At 43.9% G+C, this 17,098-nt stretch overlaps 1 protein-coding gene across 3 annotated transcripts in view; it reads right to left on the reverse strand.

Moving 5' to 3' along the window:
- LOC139557909 (PDZ domain-containing protein 4-like) overlaps nucleotides 1–17,098 on the reverse strand; it is a 75,814-nt gene that overhangs the window by 35,965 nt on the left and 22,751 nt on the right. For all 3 annotated transcript variants that reach the window (XM_071373248.1, XM_071373244.1, XM_071373243.1), the window contains 3 exons: nucleotides 7,305–7,355; nucleotides 4,800–5,137; nucleotides 3,775–3,865 (listed from right to left, as the gene is read on the reverse strand). In XM_071373248.1, the coding sequence (XP_071229349.1) occupies nucleotides 3,775–3,865; nucleotides 4,800–4,981 (273 nt within the window). In that variant the 5' untranslated portion in view covers nucleotides 4,982–5,137; nucleotides 7,305–7,355. The remainder of the gene's footprint in view (nucleotides 1–3,774; nucleotides 3,866–4,799; nucleotides 5,138–7,304; nucleotides 7,356–17,098) is intronic.

Consider the following 17,098-nt stretch of genomic DNA (forward strand, 5'->3'; position numbering starts at 1 on the left):
GATTAGAGAGAGATGAAGGAAAAGATGGAAAAGGAGAGGGGGAGAAGGAGGGAGCGAGAGAGAGAGAAGGAGGGAGAGAGAGTAAGAGAGGAGGGAGAGAGTGTAAGAGAGAGGAGGGGGAGGGAGAGAGTGTAAGAGAGAGGAGGGGGAGAGAGAGTAAGAGAGAGAATAAGGGAGAGAGAGAGTATGAGAGACGACAGAGAGTAACAGGGAAGGTGGGCGAGAGAGAGAGAGCAAAAGAGAAAAAGAGGGAGAGACAGAGTGAAAGAGAGGAGGGAGAGGGAGAGTAATAGAGAGGAGGGAGAGAGAGAGAAGGAGAGTTAGAGAGAGGGAGGGAGAGAGAGGAGAGAGAGAGAAAGAGAGAGGAGAGAGAGAGTGAAAGAGAGGAGGGAGAGAGAGAGTAATAGAGAGAAGGAGGGAGAGAGAGAGAGCGTAAGAGAGAAGGGGAGAGAGTGAAAGAGAGAGGGAGGGAGAGAGAGTAAGAGAGAGGAGAGAGAGAGTGAAAGAGAGAGGGAGAGAGCAAAAAATATTTGTTTGCAATTTTCATAAATGACTGCAAGTGTCATACTGTACTCTACAGTATACACCCTAGAGTACAAAGACCAATGTTGCTGAAATACAGAAATTCAACCAACATTCATCTTAATAAGCATTCTTCACAAACTGCCGTAGTATTCGAGCACTGAGTGCAACTAGCCTACTGAATCTAAAATATCAGAGTCATTTCCAATTCCTTGGATTACAGCCCATTTGGGTCAAGTCCATTTCATTTGCATTCATGCCCTAAAAAAAACCTTAGATACTATATCTGCTGCGCCATTACAAATTCTATTGCGTTTCTCTTGGTGTTTCCAGCTTATTTGTAAGTGAGAGACAGATAGAGAGGCAGCCAGCTAGCCTCTTGTGACATTCCACTGCACCTATTCAGTGTGAAATCTTTATAGTTTATTTTTGTTGTTGACTAAATCAAGTGGCAGAGCAGAGATTTAATCAATGAAGGCTGTGAGTTCACACAGTCTTATTGGACGTCGTATTATAGTGCGCCGCCCTATGGTCTATCACATCCGGCCTTGGATTGGACCCCTCGCCCCATAGGGCGGCGCACAATTGGCCCAGCGTTATCCGGGTTTGGCCGAGGTAGGCCCGTCATTGTAAATACGAATTTGTTCTTAACTGACTTGCCTAGTTAAATAAAGATTGAGTAATAAACTAAATTAAAATAGTACTTTAGTTTGCGGGTTCATATTAAAGGGATACTTCAAGATTTTGGCAGTGAAGTCCTTTATTTACTTCCTTAAGATTAATTTGACCTCGTGGACACCATTTGTATGTCTCTGCATGCAGTTTGAAGGAAGTTGCTAAGTAGTGTTAGCGCAATTGATTATTAGCGTTAACGCAATGCCTTGAAGTCTCATGGGAACAGCTAGCATGCTAGTTGTTCCTGTATACTTCCAGTCATTGCGCTAACACCAATTAGCAGAAACGACCTCAAACTTCCGTCATAGAGACGTAAAAATGGTTATCCACGAATTAGTCTGACTCTGGAGAAGTAGATGGAGAGCACTGCCAAAATCCCTTTAAAATGGAGGTCTACACCTCCAGGTCTGGAGTGCTACAGTACTGGGTGTGCAGGCTTTCATTCCAGCCCTGCAGTAACACACTTGATTCAGCTAATTATGGTCCAGAGTGGTCCTAATGGTGATCGTTGATTATATAGATCAGGTGTGTTAGTGATATGCAGGGATGGAAATTATTAAGCTGTTTCGTTACAATGGCTTCTCCATCTGTTAGTCCTTGTAGTCTTCTTTTTGAACAGCAGAAAGAACGGCTTCTGTTACATCTAGAGCGTGATCGTGAGAAGCTAGGACACGATCGTGAGAAGATAGAGCACGATCGTGTAAAGTATAAAAAGGAATTGTCATTTAAACAGGATTTGGAGTGTGCAAAAATCAAGTTGCAACAAGAGAGGCTAGAGTTTGGTTAGGGAAGGAAAGTACACCTTCCCAAACCCTTTGCTCTGGGAAGGTGACCCAGATTTACCTTGGGGTCGTTCCTCTTTCGGTCGTGCCCCGGACACATTTGATATTTTTGGAAACGTACGGTTGTTGCCAAAATTTAATGAGAAGGACCCGGAGACGTTCTTTTCGTTGGAGCTTGATGCTGACGTGCTCTCTCGTGTGCCCTGTTCCTGAATGTCTACATGACTGACCACTATTTATTTTGTTTGGTATTGTCCTGTTCTATCGCTCCTGTCTGTTCCCTTCTGGTTTCGTTTTCTTCTTTCCTCTTAAACGTTACTTCCTGTGCGCAAAGGTTGCTGAGGACTGGGGAGGACGAGTTTGGCTGGGGCAAGTGGAAGTGTGAACACGTAACCCCCTCATAAATTTGGGATGCAGGCTGGGTCAATTTGGGACGCAGGCTGGGTCGATTTGGGACGCAGGCGGGGTCGATTTGGGACGCAGGCTGGGTCATTTTGGGACGCAGGCTGGGTCATTTGGGACGCAGGCTGGGTCAATTTGGGACGCAGGCTGGGTCAATTTGGGACGCAGGCTGGGTCATTTTGGGACGCAGGCTGGGTCGATTTGGGACGCAGGCGGGGTCGATTTGGGACGCAGGCGGGGTCGATTTGGGACGCAGTGGCTGGGTCAATTTGGGACACAGGCTGGGTCAATTTGGGACGCAGGCTGGGTCAATTTGGGACACAGGCTGGGTCAATTTGGGACGGACCGCGTGTGTCCCGGGATAAATACACCTCTTCCCCGTTCATTGAGGAGACTCTCCATGCAGACACACTGATAGATTTTGGTTGTGGCATTTTTGTGGCTGTTTGTTTGTTTGCTTTGGCACCTTTCATCACACCTCATTATCACATTTATGCACGCAACCCCTCACTTACACTACTGATTACCGACCACACACACCAGTGTTCATTGTATTTAGTTTACTTCAGTTAATAAATAGATTTTGTTATTCCTTCTGTCCACATTTTCTCCCTTTTTGTTACGAACTTCGAGCCGGTTCGTGACAAGCCTTAGAGAATGGGCAAAAATCCCAGTGGCTAGATGTGCCAAGCTTATAGAGACATAACCCAAGAGACCTGCAGCTGTAATTGCTGCAAAAGGTGACCCTACAACGTATTGATTTGGGCTGGTGAATAGTTATGCACGCTCAAGTTTTCAGTTTTTTTGTGTTATTTCTTGTTTGTTTCATAATAAAACGTATTTTGCATCTTCAAAGTGGTAGGCATGTTGTGTAAATCAAATGATACACACTCCCCCCCAAAAAATCTATTTTATTTTCACGTTGTAAGGCAACAAAATAGGAAAAACGCCAATGGCGGTGAACACTTTCGCAAGCCACTGTAGATTTTGGACCTGGGCTAGTAAAAATGTCTGTCTTCTAGTCTTTTAGTTCCATCCTTGACTGGAATGAAAGCATACAGACTCTGTAACTCTCCAGGACGCCTCATAATATCATATTTAGAGGATGTCAGACACATCAATACAGTCAGAGTATAGTTTTACTCTGTAGGTTTATCTAAACGGTATTTTATATAGGTTTATCTACTTTAGAGTTTCAATTAGCTTTATCTAAACGGTAAAGTTGTATATAGTTCAATCTAAACGGTAGAGTTTGATATAGGTTAATCTAAACAGTAGAGTTTCATATAGTTATATGAACGGTAAAGTTGTATATAGTTAAATAAAAACGGTAGAGTTGTATATAGGTTAATCTAAACGGTAGAGTTTGATATAGCAACAGTATATCTCATACCTCGTACTCCAGTTCCTCCTGCCTGTCCACTTCGTGGTGAGCTGTGTCAAAGTAGTCATTGGGATCGTTGTACTCGTGATCGTAGGTACAGCTGTAGAGAGACAGAGAGAAGTAATGGTGGTAACGGGCTCCGAATACTACAAGGACAATTATACTCAGTTCACTACTATTGTTAGTACTGTAGGTTATACTCTATTCAATGCACTGTATTCTCAGAAAAGATGCTGTAAGTCAGAGTTTGTTTAACTGTTCAGCCCGTGGTGCCCCTTTTGAGGGGAACTCCGTTGGGGTCTCAACTTGTTGAGGGAAAGAAGAGTAAAATTAACAAAGGTGTAATTTTGGGGGGGGGGGGTTGTGCATTAGCAGTTTTATCTTTTGATGTCAGTCACTGAAAGTCACTCAATTACGTCAGCTAACAATTTATAGATCGGTTAAGTTGGTTTAGCCAGCTATCTAATCATGCTCAAATGACTGATTATCGAAATACCGGATGTGGGTATGCAGACATTTGTTTTGTGACACCCATCCCCATCATTGTTGCCCATCCCTGTTCTAAGTGGACAGCTGCAGAAATAGGAATAAAGGTGTTACCGGTCTCTAAATGCTACCAAGGCTCTATGTTCAGATAACAGGACGTAGGTTTGATGGGATTGAACCGAGCAAAATCTGGATCGCATCACGAGTAATCGTTTTTGGATTCAATAGGATTGATTCATAATACGTGATTTTTCTGAGAACCTTGCTAGTGCCAATCCCCTTGAATGTCAGACAGACAGACAGACAGACAGACAGACAGACAGACAGACAGACAGACAGACAGACAGACAGACAGACAGACAGACAGACAGACAGACAGACAGACAGACAGACAGACAGACAGACAGACAGACAGACAGACAGACAGACAGACAGACAGTATTTCAGAGGTCCTATGGTTGTACAGACATATTCTCAGACAAGACAATAAGGTTGCAGGCATGTACTTCATTCAGTACATAAAGTTGAGGTACTACACATGTACTTACAACTCATTCAGTAGATAAGGGTCCATGAGGTGAGGCAGTGGAGGAGAGGGTGGTGGTTGCGTGGGTGAGGAGCCGCCGTGGGGGTGGCGGTGGGTTGACCTCCCCACGGTCAGAATATTCTGGAAGCTAATGTCAGTCTGAGTGCAGTTATCCACACAGTCTGGGATGGACACCAGTCCCATGGTGCCTACATTACCCAGGGTACCCCCTGGCCCCAAGGTGCCACCATTCCTCCGGTAGCCCCTACACCCCACCACCTGCAGCAGCAAAGGATCCTGGGAGTTGGAGTTTGGAGTATTTCTCTCCTGGGGCAGCTGAGATGGTCTCCTTCCTTTGACCTGGAGAGACAGAAGGGGGAGGGAGGGAAGACAGAGTATTAAAACATGCCAGTCTGAGCATAAGGATCTTAATCGCTCCCAATAAAAAAAAACTATTCACCAATGAATTGAAACCGTGCACAGACATACCACATGATTGGCTAGAACCAATGGTTCCCTTGTGGCTCACATGTTATTTTGCCACGAACCATAAGCAGAGTCTACGGTCCATAAAGCCATGAGCAGTGTCTACGATCCATAAGCTACAAGCAGTGTCTACGGTCCATAAAGCCATGAGCAGTGTCTACGGTCCCTAAGCCATGAGCAGTGTCTACGGTCCATAAAGCCTTGAGCAGTGTCTACGGTCCCTAAGCCATGAGCAGAGTCTACGGTCCATAAAGCCATGAGCAGTGTCTACGATCCCTAAGCCATGAGCAGTGTCTACGGTCCATAAAGCCATGAGCAGTGTCTACGATCCCTAAGCCATGAGCAGTGTCTATGGTCCATAAAGCCATGAGCAGTGTCTACGGTCCCTAAGCCATGAGCAGAGTCTACGGTCCATAAAGCCATGAGCAGTGTCTACGATCCCTAAGCCATGAGCAGAGTCTACGGTCTCTAAGCCATGAGCAGTGTCTACGATCCATAAAGCCATGAGCAGTGTCTACGGTCCCTAAGCCATGAGCAGTGTCTACGATCCATAAAGCCATGAGCAGTGTCTACGGTCCCTAAGCCATGAGCAGTGTCTACGATCCCTAAGCCATGAGCAGTGTCTACGGTCCCTAAGCCATGAGCAGTGTCTATGATCCATAAAGCCATGAGCAGTGTCTATGATCCCTAAGCCATGAGCAGTGTCTACGGTTCCTAAGCCATGAGCAGTGTCTACAATCCATAAAGCCATGAGCAGTGTCTATGATCCCTAAGCCATGAGCAGTGTCTATGATCCCTAAGCCATGAGCAGTGTCTATGGTCCATAAAGCCATGAGCAGTGTCTACGATCCATAAAGCCATGAGCAGTGGCTACGATCCATAAAGCCATGAGCAGTGTCTACGGTCCCTAAGCCATGAGCAGAGTCTACGGTCCCTAAGCTATGAGCAGTGTCTACGGTCCCTAAGCCATGAGCAGTGTCTACGGTCCATTAAGCCATGAGCAGTGTCTATGGTCCCTAAAGCCATGAGCAGTGTCTACGGTCCCTAAGCCATGAGCAGTGTCTACGATCCATAAAGCCATGAGCAGTGTCTACGGTCCCTAAGCCATGAGCAGAGTCTACGGTCCATAAAGCCATGAGCAGTGTCTACGATCTCTAAGCCATGAGCAGTGTCTATGGTCCCTAAGCCATGAGCAGAGTCTACGGTCCATAAAGCCATGAGCAGTGTCTACGGTCCCTAAGCCATGAGCAGTGTGTCAGGTTTTGGCCAGGACTGTTCAGGTTTTGTTCACTAGATGTCCCCCTTGCACCTTTTTTGTACCTTTTGTTTTTCTTGCCCTAATTATTGTTTGCACCTGTAAGTCATTCCCTTGTTAGTATTTAAACCCTGTATGTTCCTCAGTTCCTTGCTCAGTGTTTGTATGTTAGCACCCAGCCCCAGCCTTTGTGATCATTTTTCTCTTGTTGGATTTTCCAGAGGTTCTCTGGTTTTGTTCTCGTGTATTTTTGGATTGGTCTTTTGAGGTTTGTTTTTTCCCTTGCTGTTTTTACCACTTTGTGGATTTTCTTTGTATTTTGGAAGATATCTATTTTTTATTAAACCACCATCTCTAGTACTGCTGTGTCTGCCTCATCTTCTGGGTTCTGCCCATTATTAGTGACTGTTTCTCGCACCGGGTCCTGACACAGTGTCTACGATCTCTAAACCATGAGCAGTGTCTATGGTCCCTAAGCCATGAGCAGAGTCTACGGTCCATAAAGCCATGAGCAGTGTCTACGGTCCATAAAGCCATGAGCAGTGTCTACGATCTCTAAACCATGAGCAGTGTCTATGGTCCCTAAGCCATAAGCAGTGTCTACGGTCCATAAAGCCATGAGCAGTGTCAGGGAGCTAACTCAAGTCTTGATAGAAGCATAGTTGTACAATGAAACATGATGAATTCATGCACATAAAAAAAAAAACACGAATGCAGCTTTTTAGAATAGATAGAAAACTGAAGGGATTTTGGAGATGATTAGTTAGAATTGTGTGTTACTCTCACCTTGTTGCAATTTCCATCAATAGGTGTCAGTGTCCTGTTTATGTAGCCCTTCTGTAGGTAGAGAGAGAAGACATGTCATTAAAGGGTTAGGGTTAGGGCTACGTTTAAGGGTTGGTATGTTAGAAGTACCTAGAGAAAAGAAAAGAACGGGAGGAGACGGGGGACACGCTGGAAAAATATAGAATAACAGTGTACAATATTTGGTGTTAAAATGAGAAATATTTTCTGCTGAAACAATACGAGTCATATATATTTAAACGATGGGCAGGCATACTGGCACTGTTGGTATGTTTTTTTTCCCTCTGAGGAAACCTGATGACAACACCTGGAATCTAATGAATCAATTATTTATTTAGTGTGTAGTATACACGCTATAGGCCCTGAGGTGTGCTCACCACACCCCATAGATAATTAGCTCACATCTCATACACATGGAGAACCTTGCAGGAACAGGTGTGATTCATTTGGTTAATCATGTTATGTGTGTGTGTGTGTGTGTGTGTGTCTGTGTGTGTGTGTGTGTTTGTCTTTGTGTGTGTGTGTCTTTGTGTGCGTGTGTCTTTGTGTGTGTGTGTGTGTGCGTGTGTGTGTGTGTCTTTGTGTGCGTGTGTGTGTGTGTCTTCGTGTATGTGTGTGTCTTTGTGTGCGTGTGTGTGTGTGTGTGTGTGTGTGTGTGTGTGTCTTTGTGTGTCTTTGTGTGTGTGTGTCTTTGTGTCTTTGTGTGTGTCTTTGTGTGTGTGTGTGTGTGTGTGTGTGTGTGTGTGTGTGTGTGTGTGTGTGTGTGTGTGTGTGTGTGTGTGTGTGTGTGTGTGTGTCCTGCCTTTCTGTGGTCACTAAAGATCTCATGGCACTTATCGTAAGAGTAGGGGCGTTAACCCCGGTGTCCTGGCTAAATTCCTAATCTGACCCTCATACCATCACGGTCACCTAATAAACCCCAGCTTCCAATTGGCTCATTCATCCCCTCCTCTCCCCTGTAACTATTCCCCAGGTCGTTGCTGTAAATGAGAACGTGTTCTCAGTCAATTTAAGTGGTAACACAAGGGTTCAATAAAAGAGTATACAGGCCATGGAAGAACTGGGACATTTTCAGCTTCCAGTGATTCTGTACAGATCCTTGTGACATGAGGCCGTGCGTTATCATGTTGAAACACGAGGTGATGGTGGGGGATGAATGGCACGACAACGGGCATCAAGATCTCGTCACGGTATCTCTGTGAATTCAAATTTTCATGGACAAAATGTGATTGTGTTCGTTGGCCGTAGCTTATACCTGCCCATACCATAACTCACAGGAGATTGGTGGCACCTTAATTGGGGAGAACGGGTTCGTGGTAATGACCGGGGCGGAATCAGTGGAATGGTATCAAATACATCTAACACATGGTTAGCAGGTGTTTGTTGCCATTCCATTTGCTCTGTTCCGGCCATTATTATGTGGCGTCCTCCCATCAGCAGCCTCCTGTTCCGTAACCCCATCGCCACCATGGGGCACTCTCTTCACAACATTGACATCAGCAAACCTCTCGCCCACACGACGTCAGATACGCTGTCTGCCACTTTCCAGGAACAGTCGAAACAGGATTAATCTGAGAAGAGCACACTGAAGTCGGTTACGACGCCAAACTGCAGTCAGGTCAAGACCCTGTTGAGGACGAAGAACACGCAGACGAGCTTTCCTGAGACGGTTTCTGACAGTTTCCGCCGAAATTCTTCGGTTGTGCAAACCTACAGTTTCATCAGCTGTCCGTGTGGCTGTTCTTAGATGATCCCGCAGGTGAAGAAGCCGGCTGTAAAAGTCCTGGGCTGGCGTGGTTACACGTGGTCTGCGGTTGTGAGGCCGGTTGGATGTACTGCAAAATTATCTTAAACGACGTTGGAGGTGGCATATGTTAGAGAAATTAACATTACATTTTAGAGTGGCCTTTTATTGTCCCCCAGCACAAGGTGCACCTGTGTAATGAGCATGCTGTTTAATCAGCTTCTTGATATGCCACACCAGTCAGGTGGATGGATTATCTGAGGCAAAGGAGAAACGCTCACCAACAAGGATGTGAATACATTTCTTCACAAGCATTTTGAGAAAAAAGCTTTTGTGTGTATCGAAAATGTCAGGGATTTTTTTTTTCACCACATGAAACACGGGACCAACATTTTCCATTATATCTATGTTCAATATATATAGAGAATGTTCCCAAAACTGGACCCTCAAACATCAGGGGAACATTACGTGGTAACATTACAAAAACATTCTCGTTCCTTAGAATAGCTGGGCACTCCTGTCCTGTCTAGTGTTGATTCATAACCAGTTACCACTCCTGTCCTGTCTAGTGTAGTGTTGATTCATAACCAGTAACCACTCCTGTCCTGTCTAGTGTTGATTCATAACCAGTTACCACTCCTGTCCTGTCTAGTGTTGATTCATAACCAGTTACCACTCCTGTCCTGTCTAGTGTTGATTCATAACCAGTTACCACTCCTGTCCTGTCTAGTGTTGATTCATAACCAGTTACCAATCCTGTCCTGTCTAGTGTAGTGTTGATTCATAACCAGTTACCACTCCTGTCCTGTCTAGTGTAGTGTCGATTCATAACCAGTAACCACTCCTGTCCTGTCTAGCGTAGTGTTGATTCATAACCAGTTACCACTCCTGTCCTGTCTAGTGTTGATTCATAACCAGTTTTACCACCCTTGTCCTGTCTAATGTTGATTCATAACCAGTTACCACTCCTGTCCTGTCTAGTGTTGATTCATTACCAGTTACCACTCCTGTCCTGTCTAGTGTAGTGTTGATTCATAACCAGTAACCACTCCTGTCCTGTCTAGTGTTGATTCATAACCAGTTACCACTCCTGTCCTGTCTAGTGTAGTGTCGATTCATAACCAGTTACCACTCCTGTCCTGTCCTGTCTAGTGTTGATTCATAACCAGTAACCACTCCTGTCTAGTGTTGATTCATAACCAGTTACCACTCCTGTCCTGTCCTGTCTAGTGTAGTGTCGATTCATAACCAGTTACCACTCCTGTCCTGTCTAGTGTAGTGTTGATTCATAACCAGTTACCACTCCTGTCCTGTCTAGTGTAGTGTTGATTCATAACCAGTTACCACTCCTGTCCTGTCTAGTGTAGGGTTGATTCACAACCAGTAACCACTCCTGTTCTGTCTAGTGTTGATTCAGAACCAGCTACCACTCCTGTCCTGTCCTGTCTAGTGTTGATTCATAACCAGTTACCACTCCTGTTCTGTCCTGTCTAGTGTTGATTCATAACCAGTTACCACTCCTGTCCTGTCTAGTGTAGTGTTGATTCATAACCAGTAACCACTCCTGTCCTGTCTAGTGTAGTGTCGATTCATAACCAGTTACCACTCCTATCCTGTCCTGTCTAGCGTTGATTCATAACCAGTTACCACTCCTGTCCTGTCTAGTGTTGATTCATAACCAGTTACCACTCCTGTCCTGTCTAGTGTAGTGTCGATTCATAACCAGTTAAAACTCCTGTCCTGTCTAGTGTTGATTCATAACCAGTTACCACTCCTGTCCTGTCTAGTGTTGATTCATAACCAGTTACCACTCCTGTCCTGTCTAGTGTTGATTCATAACCAGTTACCACTCCTGTCCTGTCTAGTGTAGTGTTGATTCATAACCAGTTACCACTCCTGTCCTGTCTAGTGTAGTGTCGATTCATAACCAATAACCACTCCTGTTCTGTCTAGTGTTGATTCATAACCAGTTACCACTCCTGTCCTGTCTAGTGTTGATTCATAACCAGTTACCACTCCTGTCCTGTCTAGTGTAGTGTTGATTCATAACCAGTTACCACTCCTGTCCTGTCTAGTGTAGTGTCGATTCATAACCACCTCTGTGCCTTTCACTAATTCCCACACCTCATTGACTATTCACAAATTCCCACACCCCATTGGCTATTCACTAATTCCCACACTTCATTGACTATTCACTTATTCCCACACCCCATTGACTATTCACTAATTCCCACACTTCATTGACTATTCACTAATTCCCACATCCCATTGGCTATTCACTAATTCCCACACTTCATTGACTATTCACTAATTCCCACACCCCATTGGCTATTCACTAATTCCCACACCCCATTGGCTATTCACTAATTCCCACACCCCATTGACTATTCACTAATTCCCACACCCCATTGACTATTCACTTATTCCCACACCCCATTGACTATTCACTAATTCCCACACTTCATTGACTATTCACTAATTCCCACATCCCATTGGCTATTCACTAATTCCCACACTTCATTGACTATTCACTAATTCCCACACCCCATTGGCTATTCACTAATTCCCACACCCCATTGGCTATTCACTAATTCCCACACCCCATTGACTATTCACTAATTCCCACACCCCATTGGCTATTCACTAATTCCCACACCTCATTGACTATTCACTTATTCCCACACCCCATTGACTATTCACTAATTCCCACACTTCATTGACTATTCACTAATTCCCACATCCCATTGGCTATTCACTAATTCCCACACTTCATTGACTATTCACTAATTCCCACATCCCATTGGCTATTCACTAATTCCCACACCCCATTGACTATTCACTAATTCCCACACCCCATTGACTATTCACTAATTCCCACACCTCATTGACTATTCACTAATTCCCACACCCCATTGGCTATTCACTAATTCCCACACTTCATTGACTATTCACTTATTCCCACACCCCATTGACTATTCACTAATTCCCACACTTCATTGACTATTTACGAATTCCCACATCCCATTGGCTATTCACTAATTCCCACACTTCATTGACTATTCACTAATTCCCACACCCCATTGGCTATTCACTAATTCCCACACCCCATTGGCTATTCACTAATTCCCACACCCCATTGACTATTCACTAATTCCCACACCTCATTGACTATTCACTAATTCCCACACCTCATTGACTATTCACTAATTCCCACACTTCATTGACTATTCACTAATTCCCACACCCCATTGACTATTCACTAATTCCCACACCTCATTGACTATTCACTAATTCCCACACCTCATTGACTATTCACTAATTCCCACACTTCATTGACTATTCACTAATTCCCACACCCCATTGACTATTCACTAATTCCCACACCCCATTGACTATTCACTAATTCCCACACCTCATTGACTATTCACTAATTCCCACACCTCATTGACTATTCACTAATTCCCACACTTCATTGACTATTCACTAATTCCCACACCCCATTGACTATTCACTAATTCCCACACCTCATTGACTATTCACTAATTCCCACACCCCATTGGCTATTCACTAATTCCCACACCCCATTGACTATTCACTAATTCCCACACCTCATTGACTATTCACTAATTCCCACACCCCATTGACTATTCACTAATTCCCACACCCAATTGGCTATTCACTAATTCCCACACCCCATTGACTATTCACTAATTCCCACACCTCATTGACTATTCACTAATTCCCACACCCCATTGACTATTCACTAATTCCCACACCCCATTGGCTATTCACTAATTCCCACACCCCATTGACTATTCACTAATTCCCACACCTCATTGACTATTCACTAATTCCCACACCCCATTGACTATTCACTAATTCCCACACCTCATTGACTATTCACTAATTCCCACACCCCATTGGCTATTCACTAATTCCCACACCCCATTGACTATTCACTAATTCCCACACCCCATTGACTACTCACTAATTCCCACACTTCATTGGCTATTCACTAATTCCCACACCTCATTGACTGTTCACTAATTCCCACACTTCATTGGCTATTCACTAATTCCCACACTTCATTGGCTATTCACTAATTCCCACACCCCATTGACTACTCACTAATTCCCACACTTCATTGGCTATTCACTAATTCCCACACCTCATTGACTATTCACTAATTCCCACACCCCATTGACTATTCACTAATTCCCACACCCCATTGGCTATTCACTAATTCCCACACTTCATTGACTATTCACTAATTCCCACACCTCATTGACTATTCACTAATTCCCACACCCCATTGACTATTCACTAATTCCCACACCCCATTGACTACTCACTAATTCCCACACTTCATTGGCTATTCACTAATTCCCACACCTCATTGACTATTCACTAATTCCCACACCCCATTGACTATTCACTAATTCCCACACCCCATTGGCTATTCACTAATTCCCACACTTCATTGACTATTCACTAATTCCCACACCTCATTGACTATTCACTAATTCCCACACCCCATTGACTATTCACTAATTCCCACACCCCATTGACTACTCACTAATTCCCACACTTCATTGGCTATTCACTAATTCCCACACCTCATTGACTATTCACTAATTCCCACACCCCATTGACTATTCACTAATTCCCACACCCCATTGGCTATTCACTAATTCCCACACCCCATTGACTATTCACTAATTCCCACACCTCATTGACTATTCACTAATTCCCACACCCCATTGACTATTCACTAATTCCCACACCTCATTGACTTTTCACTAATTCCCACACCTCATTGACTATTCACTAATTCCCACACCCCATTGACTATTCACTAATTCCCACACCTCATTGACTATTCACTAATTCCCACACCCCATTGACTATTCACTAATTCCCACACCCCATTGACTATTCACTAATTCCCACACCTCATTGACTATTCACTAATTCCCACACCCCATTGACTATTCACTAATTCCCACACCTCATTGACTATTCACTAATTCACACACCTCATTGGCTATTCACTAATTCCCACACCGCATTGGCTATTCACTAATTCCCACACCCCATTGACTATTCACTAATTCCCACACCTCATTGACTATTCACTAATTCCCACACCCCATTGACTATTCACTAATTCCCACACCTCATTGACTATTCACTAATTCCCACACTTCATTGACTATTCACTAATTCCCACACCCCATTGACTATTCACTAATTCCCACACCTCATTGACTATTCACTAATTCCCACACTTCATTGACTATTCACTAATTCCCACACCTCATTGACTATTCACAAATTCCCACACTTCATTGGCTATTCACTAATTCCCACACCCCATTGGCTATTCACTAATTCCCACACCCCATTGACTATTCACTAATTCCCACACCCCATTGACTATTCACTAATTCCCACACCCCATTGGCTATTCACTAATTCCCACACCTCATTGACTATTCACTAATTCCCACACTTCATTGACTATTCACTAATTCCCACACTTCATTGACTATTCACTAATTCCCACATCCCATTGGCTATTCACTAATTCCCACACTTCATTGACTATTCACTAAATCCCACACCCCATTGGCTATTCACTAATTCCCACACCCCATTGGCTATTCACTAATTCCCACACCCCATTGACTACTCACTAATTCCCACACTTCATTGGCTATTCACTAATTCCCACACCTCATTGACTGTTCACTAATTCCCACACTTCATTGGCTATTCACTAATTCCCACACTTCATTGGCTATTCACTAATTCCCACACCCCATTGACTACTCACTAATTCCCACACTTCATTGGCTATTCACTAATTCCCACACCTCATTGACTATTCACTAATTCCCACACCCCATTGACTATTCACTAATTCCCACACCCCATTGGCTATTCACTAATTCCCACACTTCATTGACTATTCACTAATTCCCACACCTCATTGACTATTCACTAATTCCCACACCCCATTGACTATTCACTAATTCCCACACCCCATTGACTACTCACTAATTCCCACACTTCATTGGCTATTCACTAATTCCCACACCTCATTGACTATTCACTAATTCCCACACCCCATTGACTATTCACTAATTCCCACACCCCATTGGCTATTCACTAATTCCCACACTTCATTGACTATTCACTAATTCCCACACCTCATTGACTATTCACTAATTCCCACACCCCATTGACTATTCACTAATTCCCACACCCCATTGACTACTCACTAATTCCCACACTTCATTGGCTATTCACTAATTCCCACACCTCATTGACTATTCACTAATTCCCACACCCCATTGACTATTCACTAATTCCCACACCCCATTGGCTATTCACTAATTCCCACACCCCATTGACTATTCACTAATTCCCACACCTCATTGACTATTCACTAATTCCCACACCCCATTGACTATTCACTAATTCCCACACCTCATTGACTTTTCACTAATTCCCACACCTCATTGACTATTCACTAATTCCCACACCCCATTGACTATTCACTAATTCCCACACCTCATTGACTATTCACTAATTCCCACACCCCATTGACTATTCACTAATTCCCACACCCCATTGACTATTCACTAATTCCCACACCTCATTGACTATTCACTAATTCCCACACCCCATTGACTATTCACTAATTCCCACACCTCATTGACTATTCACTAATTCACACACCTCATTGGCTATTCACTAATTCCCACACCTCATTGGCTATTCACTAATTCCCACACCCCATTGACTATTCACTAATTCCCACACCTCATTGACTATTCACTAATTCCCACACCCCATTGACTATTCACTAATTCCCACACCTCATTGACTATTCACTAATTCCCACACTTCATTGACTATTCACTAATTCCCACACCCCATTGACTATTCACTAATTCCCACACCTCATTGACTATTCACTAATTCCCACACTTCATTGACTATTCACTAATTCCCACACCTCATTGACTATTCACAAATTCCCACACTTCATTGGCTATTCACTAATTCCCACACCCCATTGGCTATTCACTAATTCCCACACCCCATTGACTATTCACTAATTCCCACACCCCATTGACTATTCACTAATTCCCACACCCCATTGGCTATTCACTAATTCCCACACCTCATTGACTATTCACTAATTCCCACACTTCATTGACTATTCACTAATTCCCACACTTCATTGACTATTCACTAATTCCCACATCCCATTGGCTATTCACTAATTCCCACACTTCATTGACTATTCACTAAATCCCACACCCCATTGGCTATTCACTAATTCCCACACCCCATTGGCTATTCACTAATTCCCACACCCCATTGACTACTCACTAATTCCCACACCCCATTGGCTATTCACTAATTCCCACACCTCCTTGACTATTCAATGATTCCCATAACTCATTGGCTATTCACTAATTCCCACACCTCATTGGCTACTCAATGATTCCAATAACTCATTGACTGTTCACTGTACCCAATCATTGCACATTTCCATCCTTGTTCCCATCCTCCATCTCCCTGTACCATTCTCTCTCTCTCTCTCTCTCCCTCTAGCTTTCCCCATCACCCCCTCGTGTTTTCATCACGGCTGAAAGGACTCAATCAAATCCTCATGAACCTTAAAACCTTCTGCTAAGGATGTTTATATCTCTCTCTCTCTCATCTCCCCCTCCCCTCCCCTCTCTCTATCCCTAACCCTCTCTCTAACATCCCCTTCTCTCTATCCCTAACCCTCTCTCTAACATCCCCTTCTCTCTATCCCTAACCCTCTCTCTAACATCCCCTTCTCTCTATCCCTAACCCTCTCTCTAACATCCCCTTCTCTCTATCCCTAACCCTCTCTCTAACATCCCCTTCTCTCTATCCCTAACCCTCTCTCTAACATCCCCTTCTCTCTATCCCTAACCCTCTCTCTAACATCCCCTTCTCTCTATCCCTAACCCTCTCTCTAACATCC

The sequence above is a fragment of the Salvelinus alpinus genome, chromosome 28, assembly GCF_045679555.1.
Source record: "Salvelinus alpinus chromosome 28, SLU_Salpinus.1, whole genome shotgun sequence".
In the NCBI taxonomy this organism is placed as follows: domain Eukaryota; kingdom Metazoa; phylum Chordata; class Actinopteri; order Salmoniformes; family Salmonidae; genus Salvelinus; species Salvelinus alpinus.